The following is a 14406-nucleotide window of genomic DNA, read 5'->3' on the forward strand; positions in this document are numbered from 1 at the left end:
GTAGCCAAGGTCTGCAACATTCACCAGTACCACCTGCAACACTGACTGCTCTGCCTTTGTCCATAGCAGCAGTGAACTTAATGTGGCCTTCCAGTACCTGCAAGAGGGCTACAAAAAGGCTGCAAAGGACTTTTTAGGCTGTCAGGTAGTGAGAGACCTAGGGAGAATGGAGCAAAGCTGGAGGTGGGGAGATTCAGCCTGGAGGTGAGGAGGAAGTTGTTGAGCAGGAGAGTGGTGAGAGCCTGGAATGGGTTGCCCAGGGAGGTGGTTGAGGCCTCATCCCTGGAGGTGTTTCAGGCCAGGTTGGATGAGGCTGTGGGCAGCCTGATCTAGGGTAGGGTGTCCCTGGGCATGGCAGGGGGGTTGGAATTGGATGATCCCTGTGGTCTCTTCCAACCCTGACTGATTCTACAAAAAGCTGTTCAGACAAACCCCTCAACATACCACAGGTTGCTCAGGGAGGCTGTGGATGTCTCCTCTCTGGAGGTGTTCACAGCCAGGCTGGATGGGGCTTTGAGCAACCTGGTTTAGAGGAAGGTGGCTCTGACAATAGCAGGGGGGCTGAACTGAATGATCTTCAAGGTCCTTTTAAACTTGAATCATTCTATGAATCTGTGAATCATTCCAGCAGCAACAAATAAGCATGGGCCAAAAAAATACAGTACATGGAACTGTTTGAGCCAGTCCAGAGGAGGCCACAGAGATGCTGAGAGGGCTGCAGCAGTTCTGCTATGAGGACAGGCTGAGAGAGTTGGGGCTGTGCAGCCTGGAGAAGAGAAGGCTTGGAGGAGACCTTGGAGTGGCCTTCCAGGACCTGAAGGGGGCTACAGGAGGGCTGGGGAAGGACTATTGACAAGGTCTTGTAATGACAAGACGAGGAGTAATGGGTTTAAACTCGAAGTGGGAAGACCTAGACTAGACACTAGGAAGAATTTCTTTGCAGTGAGAGTGGTGAGACACTGGCACAGGTTACACAGGGAGGTTGTGGATGCTCCCTCCATGACAGTGTTCAAGGCCAGGTTGGATGAGTGACCTGTTCTAGCAGGAGGTGTCCCTGCCTGTGGCAGGGGGTTGGAACTGGCTGAGCTTTGACGTCTCTTCCAACCTAAACCATTCTCTGATTTTGTTACAGGGAGCATTTAAGGCTCACAAAGCACAAACACAACTACATGGCAATAGGAAATCACAGAACTTTAGAGATCATTGAGTCCACTGCCCCTGCCAAGGCAGGATCCCTTAGGGTTGGTCACACAGGAATGCAGCCAGGTGGATTTGGAAAGTCTCCAGAGAAGGAGACTCCACAGCCTCTCTGGGCAGCCTGCTCCAGGGCTCTGGCACCCTCACTGCAAAGAAATTTCTCCTCATGTTGAGGTGCAACCTCCTCTGTTCTAGTTTGCAGCTGTTGCTTCTTATCCTACTGTTGCTGACCACTGAAAAGAGCTTGGCCCCAGGCACTTGACCCCCACCCCTCAGGTATTTGTATCATAGAATCATAGAATCATCCAGGTTGGAAGAGACCTCCAAGATCATCCAGTCCAACCTATGACCCAGCCCTATCCAATCAACTAGACCATGGCACTAAGTGCCTCAGCCAGTCTTTTCTTGAAGACCCCCAGGGACAGTGCCTCCACCACCTCCCTGGGCAGCCCATTCCAATGCCAATCACTCACTCTGGGAAGAACTTCTCCCTTCAGTCTTCTCCAGAAATGTGATGAAGGCCTGGTGTGTTTGTGACTAGGTGGCAACAATGCCTTTGAAAAGGACTTTCTGACCAATAACTCCTATCTTCCAAACTGCCTTTAACTCATTCAATTGGCAAAAAGTGTTCTCTCATTCCCTATTTGAAACTTATGAAGCCAGTTAAGGCTTAAAGCTGTCACACTGCCAAAATCAACAGTCCATTGAATGGAGTGCAGAGATGCAGAGTTGGGAGATGACTACATTTGTTATTAGATTCTCCTTTTCCTCAATCAGCAGGTCTAGGGAGGCTCTCCTGTCCCTCCACTCTGCCTTGGTCTAACCACGCCTGCAATACTGTAAGCATTTTGGGCTCCTCAGTTCAAAAGAGACAGGGATCTGTAGGACAGAGTCCAACAGAGAGCTACAAGGATGACTGAAGTACTTGAATATCTCTCCTATGAGGAAAGACTGAGAGACCTGGGGCTGTTTATTCTGGAGAAGGAAAGGGTAAGAAGGAGGATCTTATCAATGTCTATAAACATCAGAGGAGTGGATATCGAGGTGAAGGGGCCAAGCTCTTTTTCATGGCAACAGGACAAAGAACAACAGGTACTAGCTGGAACACAAGAGATGAAAGCATTAGAAGAAACTTCTTAACTGTGAGGGTGCTGGACCCCTGGGGCAGGCTGTCCAGAGAGGTTGTGGAGTCTCCTTCTCTGGAGACTTTCAAGATCTGCTTGGACGTGATCCTGTGTGACCTGCTCTAGGTGACCCTGCTTTGGCAGGAGGGTTGGTCTGGATGATCTCTGGTGGTCCCTTCCAGCCCCAAACCTTCTGTGAGACACTGAGCAATTGGTTATAACCACTCATGTATTTCATATCACAACTTCATTTAGGAATAGAAATAAAGCAGCAGGTAAGGCCACCTTCTTTGTTGGTTGCCCTCATCTGTCTCAGCAACAAACTCATTCCAACGGCACTCACTCGTAGCATCAAGCTGTAGGTTCCCCAGTTCCCAGGGATTTGTCTTTAATCAGATTGCTGGGACTTCAACAGTGAGGCATAGAACTGTGAATTTAAATGCCCTGTCAACAGATCAATCCCTGATGCAGCCCCATGGATATCTACAGGTTTAAATCTAGCTCCATCTCTGCAACTTCCAAGGCTGAATTGGTTAATGATACCTTGGTGCCACAAAACTGCTGCGTTTCTGCACTGCAGTGGGCACAGAGGCAAGGCTGGGAAGTGGCTTCCCAAGTCATCCTCTCTAGCATGGATTGGATGACAGAGGGCAAGCCAGGAGGGAAAAGAGATGGCCCACTGCATCTATAATTATGCAGAGGAGTAATCAGCAAGCCTCGCAGTAGAGGTGTGGGATGGTTACAACCCTTATTTAAGCAGAGAAACTATGTTGGAATGTTAGGGGTTGGAAGGGACCTCTAGAGATCATCCAGTCCAACCCTCCTGCCAAAGCAAGATGTGTGGGCAGGGCAGGTCACACAGGAACACATCCAGGCAGGTTTTGAAAGCCTCCAGAGAAGGAGACTCCACAACCTCTCTGGCACCTTGGTTTTGCTTTTAGTCCTCATTCACCGGCACCCCAAGTGATTTCATGAGTTTGGCTGCAGAGATTCTACTGCACCAGTGAGACCAAGCACATGAACACTACATACATAGAGGGGCTTCTCCATCCCAGGAATGATGGACACACAGACCTTCAACACCTCCTAGGCATCACCCACGTGGATAGAAGAGGATAAAGCGACTTAAAGCCGTTACTCTTGCTACTGACTGCATCTGTGCTGGGACCAACATCACCGCAGATCTACACAGCAACAATGCAAGTATTAAGTTTGCCACTTGGAAGACAGGGAATTCCTGCCATGACTCTCCATTTCCAAGAATCTTTGGGAGAAGACTGCACCACAGAGGACAGACAGGTCTAAAACTCAACTACAGAGTCAAAGATGCTGACATCAGAGGGCCTCTGCTTTTGCTGCACTGAATACTTGAGCCACTGGCTGCACTTGCCTCTTTCCACACAGAGAGAAACTGAGATGCTGTGATGTGTCCAGTCCTGGGCCCCTCAATTCAAGAGAGATGTTGAGGTGCTGGAAGGTGTCCAGAGAAGGGCAATGAAGCTGGTGAAGGGTCTGGAACACAAACCCTATGAGGAGAGGCTGAGGGAGCTGGGGGTGTGCAGCCTGCAGAAGAGGAGGCTCAGGGCAGAGCTCATTGCTGTCTGCAACTCCCTGAAGGGAGGCTGTAGCCAGGTGAGGGGTGGCCTCTTCTCCCAGGCAACCAGCAATAGAACAAGGGGACAGAGTCTCAAGTTGTGCCAGGGTAGGTCTAGGCTGGATGTTAGGAAGAAGTTCTTCACAGAGAGAGTGATTGGCATTGGAATGGGCTGCCCAGGGAGGTGGTGGAGTCTCTGTCCCTTGAGGTCTCCAAGAAAAGACTGGATGAGGCACTCAGTGCCATGGTCTGGCCAGGCCTGGGTGCTAGGTTGGGCTGGATGATCTTGGAGGTCTCTTCCAACCTGGTTGATTCTATGATTCTATGAAACCACCAGTTGGAATAAGGAAATTACAGAACTGCTGCAAAATAAACCCCCTACCAACACCACTGTGAGCAAAGTGAGGCTGAAAAATGGCAGCACTTGGCCTTCATGGAATAGCTGGGCAAGGGGAAAACCCAATAACCTGATTCATTTTTCACAAGGAGGCATTTCCTTTTAATGCACTTCAGTGCCAGGACACCTTGGTGAATAGCAATGGCAATAATCAAGCCTTTGACAGGAACCCAGGGAGACCTTGCTCCACTGAGAGCACTTTTGTTGTTGTTGTTGTTGCTTTTTATTGATGAAACCATTTAACAGGCATCTCACAGCAGCCTAATTGTCAGAGATCAAACAGCAAGCAGCCATCAACGTCTCATTCAAGTGATTAATACATTCATTCACAAGGCAGGAGACAAATATTCCACACTCAGACTTCCTTCTTACCTCCACAACCTCCTCATATTCTTCTTCCTCCATGTTGAGGGTATTCTTCTGTCTCTCCCCCACTCACTGGTCATGCAACAAATGAATAAGAAAGTATTAGGCCATGAATAAAGAACTAATGGGCTGCCCAGGGAGGTGGTGGAGTTGCCATCCCTGGGGGTGTTCAAGAAAAGACACTTGATGCCATGGTCTGGTTGACTGGATAGGGCTGGGTGCTAGGTTGGACTGGATGAGCATGGAGATCTCTTCCAACCTGCTTGATTCTGTGATTCTATAACTATGAGAAGCTCCTTCACCATAAGGGTAGTGAGACCCTGGAACAGGTTGCCCAGGGAGGTGGTGGAAGCCTCATCCCTGGAAGTTTCTAAGGCCAGGCTGTATGTGGCTCTGGGCAACCTGATCTAGTGTGAGGTGTCCTTGGCCATGGCAGAGGGGAGTAGATCTCGATGATCTTTGAGGTTCCTTCCAGCCCTGCCAATTCTATGATTCTAAGCTACTAAACAAGTTCATAAAGCACCTGGGCCCATGGTTAGCAGCTAATCAGATTACTCCAACCCAGCAAACCAGGGAAAGAACTTGAAACAGCAGAAAGAACTTGAACCCCAGAAAGCTGTTGGGTTCTGGCATTGCTTTGACCATTATGGGAATGCATTGGGTTGAGTTTCAAACATCTTGATAGGAACCACAATCTGGGACAAGATTCTAATAGCTGTGTCACCAATACTGGAACTAAACAAACAACCCCCATAGAATCATAGAATCAACCAGTTTGGAAGAGACTTCCAAGATCATCCAGTCCAACCTAGCACCCAGCCCTGGTATCAGAGGAAGTCTGATTTCTGGAAGCCTGTTTTGTTATGGTTTTTTCAATCACCACAGTGTGATATGAAGAACATTTCATTTCTTTGCAACTATTCTCTACCATTTCCTCACATTACTCAAGCTCCTGTTTGAATGGGAGCTTTGCCTCTTATTTTAATAATAATAATATCATTAATAATAGGTATTACTTTAATAATGTTTAAATAATATATAATATTAATAAGATAACAACATTACATACTATATAATACAGAGTATAATAATATAATAGTATTATTAAGAGTATTAAAAATCCCTTTTTTATTACCATAAATAAAAACATAATGTAGGAAAAGACTGCAAGAATTTGGGTTTCAGTGGCCTTAGGTTAATGAGGCAATTTGTGTTTTTCCCTGCATTAGCTTACATAGATGTCCTCTGAGGTTTGGTTTTTGTTAAGCTCTTGTGGCTTTGCCTCCCCTCTCTATTTCCTCAGACCTAAGAGATGAAAATCCATTCAGCTGGATGGAGGGCAAAGCACAAATTGCTATCAAAAAAAACCCCTTCAAACAAATTAATTAACACAAGGATTTTGCTGCAAGGCAAAGGTACAATTTTCCACCAGGGAACTGCAGCCCTGTTTCTAATGTTGGTAGGGGATGAGGCTTTGGAACAGCTGCTCCTGAGTCCAAAGATATTTGCCATGAAAACCAATACTATCAAATGACAGGGGTGGGTTTTGTTTAGCTGGCTAAGCTGCAATTCCTTCTGAGGCAAGTGGAGTCTAGTACTGCAGGTTAAATATAGGAACATGGAATACTGTCCCTTCTTAGTTCCAATGTGTTGAGAGAAATTACACACACCCCCCAAAAAATAAATTAATCAATTGGTTAAAGCAGAATGATAACCATTAAAATAACTCCCATTAATAAGCAGCATCTTGTGTGGAAAAGTAAGCCAAAGGTTATGAATAAAAGTCAAGAAGCAGAGGTTGAGTACAAGGATACAATCTCTACCAGCTGCCCCTATTACACCTTTCAGTTATGCTTCCAAAACTGAATTCCAGCTTCTTTTCCTCCTATTGGAATTTGCAATTGGTCAATCCTAACAGGAAAATCTGACTTCTATGGGCAAAGCATAACCACAACTCCTCAAACCTTACAGGATCAGGAAACAGCTCAAGACCCCACTGCAGGGAAAAGAAATTAAATGGGATTTAAATGTTCTTACCAGCAACATCCAGTAAATATCCTTAGGAGCAAAGCCTCTCCAGCCTTCCCTCCTGAGCAGCACCAGGCAAGAGCAAGCCTCTGGTGTATCAGCTCCTAATTACTCATGTGGCTAGCACAGCCAATCTGGCTCCAGCCTGCTCGAGTTTCAGCCCAAAATATACTTGGTGACCCTACAGCAGGCCACCTGTTCTCAGCAACATGAAGGAGAAGAGAGCTGGATGCTTCTGAGCTCCCAAGGAAAGCCAAAACACAGCAGAGCTTGACCTCAAGCTGAGACTGGGTAGGTTTAGACTGGACATCAGGAAAAAGTTTTTCATGGAGAGAGTGGTCAGGCACTGGAATAAGCTGCCCAGGGAGGTGGTGGAGTCACCCAGCCTGGATATGTTTAAGGGTCGTGGATGTGTTTAAGGGTTGATAGGTTGGACTGGATGATCTTGAAGGTCTCTTCCAACCTGGTTGATTCTATGATCTGGTTTAAGGTGAATCTTGTAGAGGAGGGTTCTAGGTTGGATTTGGTGATCCTGAGGGGCTTTGCCAACCTGCATGTTTCTGTGTGATTCTGTGCACTACACCAGGTCCCTGCTGAAATGGATCCTTGGGCAAATCAGTGGCAGCAATCAGATGGAAAAACAGGGACATTTTCTTCACTCAGAGGTGAGAGTCTCAGAATGGTAGGGGTTGGAAGAGACCTCTGAACACCACCAAGTCCAACCCCCCTGTCAGAGCAGGAACACATAAAGCAGATCACACAGGAGCACATCCAGGCAGGCCTTGAACTCACAACAACAACTAATTTGAAATGAGAGATAACTAAATTCCTTTGGTTTGCCTGAATCAAAACTACCTCAATTCTTGGAGGTCTCTTCCAGCCTGGCATATTCTATGATTCCATGACTCTATGCTGGAAGAATCTCTGAGCTTCAAGAGGAAAGAAGAAGAATCTGGAATTTGAATTAATTTGTTAATGTAACCCTGTCTTTAACTTCATCCCTTAAGCCTACTTGAAGCTCTTCATCAACTTAACAAGTGTCAATAGTTCCATCACTACTTATGGTACAGAGCTGAACACAGGGACCCAGGAACATGTGAAAATTGGCTACTTGCAGGGAGAAAAACTTGAAAGGAGCATGATTAACAACCAATATGCCTGGGAAGAAGGCCTAAGAACACGTAATAAACGGGTTGAGTGCAATTCTAATGCACCAAGTATTTTAGAAGGTCAGATTTTATATGATACATGGAGCAGAATCATGGTAGCAGTAACAGAAGTGACCTCTTAGATCATGTAGTTGTTTCACATTGTAGGATTTGCTTTACTCCTTCAAGTAGGTGCATTTAAAAACCAACACCAGCAATTATCTCCTCTCATCATCTCCATCACAGAATTCAATAAATGATTGTTGGGAGCCTTTGAGGGACATCATAGAATGGTTTAGGATAGAAGGGACCTCAAAGCTCATCCAGCTCCAACCCCCTGCCATGGGCAGGGACACCTCCCACTAGAACAGGTTGCTCAAGGTCACATCCAACCTGGCCTTGAACACCTCCAGGGAGGGAACATCCACAACCCTCCTGGGAAACCTGTGCCAGTGTCTCACCACTCTCACTGCAAGGAACCCTTTCCTAACATCCAGTTTCAATCTCTCCTCTGCCAGTTTAAACCCATTACTCCTTGTCCTGTCATTACAAGACCTTGTCAATAGTCCCTCCCCAGCCCTCCTGTAGGTTCCACTCAGATAGTGGAAGGCCACTCCAAGGTCTCCTCCAAGTCTTCTCTTCTCCAGGCTACAGAGCCCCAACTCTCCCAGCCTGTCCTCACAGCAGAGCTGCTGCAGCCCTCTCAGCATCTTGGTGGCCTCCTCTGTACTGGCTCCAACATTTCCATGTCCTGCTTGTGTTGGGAGCTACAGAACTGCACACAGGACTCCAGGTGGGATCGGAGGAGAGTAGAGCAAAGGGGCAGAATCCCCTCCCTTGCCCTGCTGCAGCCCAGCACAGGGTTGCTGTCTGGGCTGCACTCACACTGCAGGCTCATGTTGAGCTTTGCATCACCCCAGACCCCCAGGGCCTTTTCCTCAGGGCTGCTCTCAGCCATTTGCCACCCATCTTGTCCCTTAACTCTTTCCAGAGGTTAATATTTATATCCAGATGAAAGATCAGATCTCATTCACTCCTGCCAAGCATTTTATGCTCTGCAGAGAGCTGCAGATCCCTCTCTTCCACCTTTAGGCAAGCTATATGTCATTGAATACTTCACATTTTGCTTCATTAGGCAATCCTTCCCCTTTTAGTCTGCTTTCTGTGGATTTAAGAGCCCTTCAGTTTTCTCAGCCTCTTTTGAAGACATCTAAAAACGAACACAGCATGTCGACAGAGTCTCACAAGAGCCATGTCAGCTTAACCCTCTGCCCTCCCCATCCAGATCCTCTGTGTGTGCATTCCAGGAATAACCCAGAGCTGCTTTTCTCTGCAGCACTGATTGGATGCATAAAGTGGCATTCCCCAAAAGTGATGACAAGCCTTTATGGAGTGAAGAAGCAATTTTTCTTTTCATTGAACATGTAGTTCATTGTTGTTTCCAGCTCAGATCTCCACGGATGCCTAAATTAGCCCCGTGGCTGGTGACTCACCATCCTCCTTCATGGCTCTTTTCAACAAGTCTGGGTTCATGGTCTGGTTAACAGTTGGACTTGACATTGCTCTTCCTCCAAGAGGCATTCCCTCCTCCTAAGTCACTGCTACAGTACTGGCTGTTATTACACCTCGCTCTAATCACCTGCTTTAAATCAGCTTTCCTAGCTCGACAGAAGCTTGCCTTCCTCTGTCCTCATCCCTGGAGGTGTTCAAGGCCAGGCTGGATGAGGCTCTGGCCAGCCTGATCTAGTGTGAGGTGTCCCTGCCCATGGCAGGGGAGTTGGAACTGGCTGATCCTTGTGCTCCCTTCCAACCCTGACTGATTCTGTGACTCTATTTGCTATGCTCACAAAACCAGCAAGTGTTTCCAAATCATAGAATCAAGCAGGTTGGAAGAGACCTCCAAGATCATCCAGTCCAACCTAGCACCCAGCCCTGGCCAATCAACCAGACCATGGCACTAAGTGCCTCAGCCAGGCTTGGCTTCAACACCTCCAGGGATGGTGACTCCACCACCTCCCTGGGCAGCCCATTCCAATGCCAATCACTCTCTCTGACAACAACTTCCTCCTAACATCCAGCCTAGACCTGCCCTGGCACAGCTTGAGACTGTGTCCCCTTCTTCTGTTGCTAGTTGCCTGGGAGAAGAGCCCAACCCCACCTGGCTACAGCCTCCCTTCAGGTAGTTGTAGACAGCAATGAGCTCTGCCCTGAGCCTCCTCTTCTGCAGGCTGCACACCCCCAGCTCCCTCAGCCTCTCCTCACAGGGTTTGTGTTCCAATGAATGAGATGTGATTTGCTGTGCAGTTCTCTTGCAAGCTCCTGCAAGCAATCTCTCCCCCTTAAGGATAAACTCTGCTATTCCTAGGATGCTAGGACATCAACTTTATGCAGTCATTTAGGCTGGAGAAGACTAAGATCAAGCCCAATTATTAACCTAGCACTATAAGCCTACTGCTGAACCATGGACCTCAGCATCACAGCTACTCAGCTTCCTAAACCCTCCAGAGATGGGTATTCCACCACTGCCCTGGGCAAGCTCAGACAGAGCTTGACAACCCTTTTGGGGAAGAAAGTGTTCCTTATGTCCAACCTAATCCTCCCATAGAACTTGAGGCCACTTCCTCTCATCCTATTGTTTGTTCCTTGTGAGAAAAGACTGACTCCCACCTGACTGCAACCTCCTTTCAGGGAGCTGTAGAGAGCAATGAGGTCACTCCTCAGCTTCCTCTTTTCCAGACTAAACCCCTCCAGTTCCCTCAGCTGCTCCTCACCACACCTGATCTCCAGACCCTTCATTTTCTTCATTGCCCTCCTCTGGACCCACCTCATCTCTACTTGTAGTGAGGACCCCAAACTGCACCCATCTCTGAAGTGTTGCCTGAGCAGTGCTGAGTACAGGAGGGCAATCCTTAGAGAGGACCTGTCTGTAAGGACCAGAGAGTAGCTACATCATAGCTCCTCACCCCTGAAAGACAGGACTACTGCAGAAGTGCCTCCCTGCTGGTCACTGACATCTGGTGTTGTTCTGAACATCCATCCCCTCGTGTTCCTTTTGTAATGCCTCTCTCTCTCTCTCGGGATCCCAGTGCAGAGGTTAACAAGCCAAGGCCAGATCCCACACCACAAACCCCAAGCAGCTCACATCTTTGAACTGCAGGCCTGCAGCTACCTCTTGAAGACAACACCTCGAAGCCACAAGAGGCTTTTCATCCACCCTTGCACCCGAATGAGAACTACACAGGAGATCCAGTGCCAGAGATCCCATTGCTGTATCTTGCCCTTTGTGTGGATAAACTGGCTGACATCACAGGCACTAAATTTAACCTCCTGAGGTCACCAAGAGGCCACCCAGCATAAACAAGCATTGTGCTGCTGGCAAAGGCCATATTTTAACCCATAGTTAGAATCATAGAATCATAGAATCAACCAGGTTGGAAGAGACCTCCAAGCTCAGCCAGACCAACCTAGCACCCAGCCCTATCCAATCAACCAGACCATGGCACTAAGTGCCTCATCCAGGCTTTTCTTGAAGACCCCCAGGGATGGTGCCTCCACCACCTCCCTGGGCAGCCCATTCCAATGGGCACTGTTGTGTCACTGAGTCCTTTTTCTTCATTAACATTAGCAAGTTGCTTCTATTTTATGTTGTCCACAGAATCACAGAACTCTCAGGGCTGGAAGGGACCTCAGGGATCAGCCAGTTCCAATCTCCCTGACATAGGCAGGGACACCTCACACTGGATCAGGTTGCTCAGAGCCACATCCAGCCTGGCCTTAAAAACATCCAGGGATGAGGCTTCCACCACCTCCCTGGGCAACCTGTTCCAGGCTCTCACCACCCTCATGCTGAAGAACTTCTTCCTAACATCCAGGCTGAATCTGCCCTCCTCTAGCTTGGATCCATTCCCCTCACTCCTATCACTACCCAACACCCTAAAAAAGTCCCTCCTGAGCTCTCACAGAATGGTTTAGGTTGGAAGGGACCTCAAAGCTCAGCCAGTTCCAACCCCTGGACACAGGCAGGGACAGCTCCCACTAGAACAGGTTGCTCAAGGCCTCATCCAACCTGGCCTTGAACACCTCCAGGGAGGTTGTGGAGCACAGAAGCACAGAATGGGATCAAAGATCCCATTCTGTGCTTCTGTGCTCCACAACCTCCCTGGGCAACCTGTGCCAGTGTCTCACCACCCTCACTGCAAACAACTTCTGCCTAACATCCAGTTCCAACCTCCCCTCTGCCACTTCAAACCCATTGCTCCTCATGCGGTCAATACCAGACCTTGTCAGTAGTGCCCCCCCACAGGCCTCGGCAGGCACTGGTAGGCCACAATAAGGCCTCCTCTGGGCCTCCTCTTCCCCAGGCTGCACAGCCCCAACTCTCTCAGCCTGTGCTCACAGCAGAGCTGCTGCAGCCTCTGAGCATCTTTCCTATAGACCTTCCTCAGAGCCTTCTCTTCCCCAGGCTGCACAGCCCCAACTCTCTCAGCCTGTCCCCACAGCACAGCTGCTGCAGCCTCTGAGCACCTCTCCTGCAGACCCCTTCAGATACTGGAAGGCTACCATAAAGTCTCCTCAGAGCCTTCTCTTCTCCAGCCTGCAGAGCTCCAACTCCCCCAGCCTGTCCCCACAGCAGAGCTGCTGCAGCCTCTGAGCACCTCTCCTGTAGCCCCCTCCGGTTCAGACACAGGAAGGCCACAATAAGGTCTCCTCAAAGCCTCCTCTTCCCCAGGCTGCACAGCCCCAACCCTCTCAGGCTGTGCTCACAACAGAGCTGCTGCAGCTCTCTGAGCACCTTTCCTATAGACCTTCCTCAGAGCCTTCTCTTTTCCAGGCTGCACAGCCTCAACTCCCCCAGCCTGTGCTCACAGCAGAGCTGCTGCAGCCTGTGAACACCTCTCCTGCAGCCCCCCCAGTTCAGACACTGGAAGGTCACAATAAGGTCTCCTCAGAGCCTTCTCTTCTCCAGCCTGCACAGCCCCAACTCCCCCAGCCTGTGCTCACAGCAGAGCTGCTGCAGCTCTCTGAACACCTCTTCTGCAGCCCCCTCCCCCCTCCCGGTTCAGACACTGGAAGGCCACAATAAAGTCTCCTCAAAGCGTCCGCTTCCCCAGGCTGCACAGCCCCAACTCTCCCAGCCTGTGCTCACAGCAGAGCTGCTGCAGCCCTCTGAGCACCTTTCCTATAGACCTTCCTCAGAGCCTTCTCTTCCTCAGGCTGCACAGCCCCAACTCCCCCAGCCTGTGCTCACAGCAGAGCTTCTGCAGCCCTCTGAGCACCTTTCCTATAGACCTTCCTCAGAGCCTTCTCTTCCCCAGCCTGCACAGCCCCAACTCTCCCAGCCTGTGCTCACAGCAGAGCTTCTGCAGCCCTCTGAGCACCTTTCCTATAGACCTTCCTCAGAGCCTTCTCTTCCTCAGGCTGCACAGCCCCAACTCCCCCAGCCTGTGCTCACAGCACAGCTCCCGCAGACCCCCCAGTTCAGACACAGGAAGGCCACAATAAAGTCTCCTCAGAGCCTTCTCTTCCCCAGCCTGCAGAGCCCAAAGTCTCCCAGCCTGTGCTCACAGCAGAGCTTCTGCAGCCCTCTGAGCACCTTTCCTTTAGACCTTCCTCAGAGCCTTCTCTACTCCAAGCTGCACAGCCCCAACTCCCCCAGCCTGTGCTCACAGCAGAGCTGCTGCAGCCTCTGAGCACCTCTCCTGTAGCCCCCCCGGTTCAGACACTGGAAGGCCACTCCAAGGTCTCCTCAGAGCCTTCTCTTCCCCAGCCTGCACAGCCCCATCTCCCCCAGCCTGTGCTCCCAGCAGAGCTGCTGCAGCCTCTGAGCACCTCTCCTGCAGGCCTCCTCAGAGGCATTCCCTCCCTCAGACTCAGCAGCCAGTCCTTTCTGCCTAGCAGCCATTCCACAAAGCTGGAACAAAAAAGACCCAAAGCCACAACATTCAGGTAGCTGAGCATTTAGAAAGCACTTACCTAAGTCAATTATCAGTCCAAGTTTTTCCTTGAGGCTGTGATCTCCACCGGAGCAGGTCCAGAGCAACAAAAGAAAGCTGCTGAAGGGGGCTGCAAAACAGGTTTGATGAGGAGCACCTGGGGCTGTTTAGTCCGGAGAAGAGCAGGCTGAGGGGAGAGACCTCACTGCTCTCTACAGCTGCCTGATTGCAGATTGGAGCCAGGTGGGGCTGATCTCATCTCCCTAGTGCCAGGTGATAGAACGAGAAGAAGTGGCCTCAAATTGTGCCAGGGGAGGGTTAGGTTGGACATGAGGATTAAGAGTGGTCAGGCAGTGGAGCAGGCTGCCCAGGGAGGTGGTAGAGTCCCCATCCCTGGAGGTGTTCAAGGAATATGTGGGCATGGCACTTGGAGACAAGGTTTGATGGCCATGGTGGTGTCGAGTTCACAGTATCACAGTGTCACCAAGGTTGGAAGAGACCTCACAGATCATCAAGTCCAACCCTTTACCACAGAGCTCAAGGCCAGACCATGGCACCAAGTGCCACGTCCAGTCCTGCCTTGAGCAGCTCCAGGGACGGCGACTCCACCACCTCCCCG

At 49.6% G+C, this 14406-nt stretch overlaps 1 protein-coding gene across 1 annotated transcript in view; it reads right to left on the reverse strand.

The window, feature by feature from the left end:
* NEB (nebulin) overlaps positions 1 to 13888 on the reverse strand; it is a 218009-nt gene extending 204121 nt beyond the window's left edge. Inside the window, exons 1-2 of the mRNA XM_064154908.1 lie at positions 13828 to 13888; positions 4685 to 4750 (exon numbers count right to left, since the gene is read on the reverse strand). Coding sequence (XP_064010978.1) covers positions 4685 to 4717 — 33 coding nt within the window. The 5' untranslated portion in view covers positions 4718 to 4750; positions 13828 to 13888. The remainder of the gene's footprint in view (positions 1 to 4684; positions 4751 to 13827) is intronic.
* Between the last annotated feature and the right edge of the window lie 518 nt (positions 13889 to 14406).

The sequence above is a fragment of the Pogoniulus pusillus genome, chromosome 2 (genome assembly GCF_015220805.1).
Source record: "Pogoniulus pusillus isolate bPogPus1 chromosome 2, bPogPus1.pri, whole genome shotgun sequence".
NCBI lineage: Eukaryota > Metazoa > Chordata > Aves > Piciformes > Lybiidae > Pogoniulus > Pogoniulus pusillus.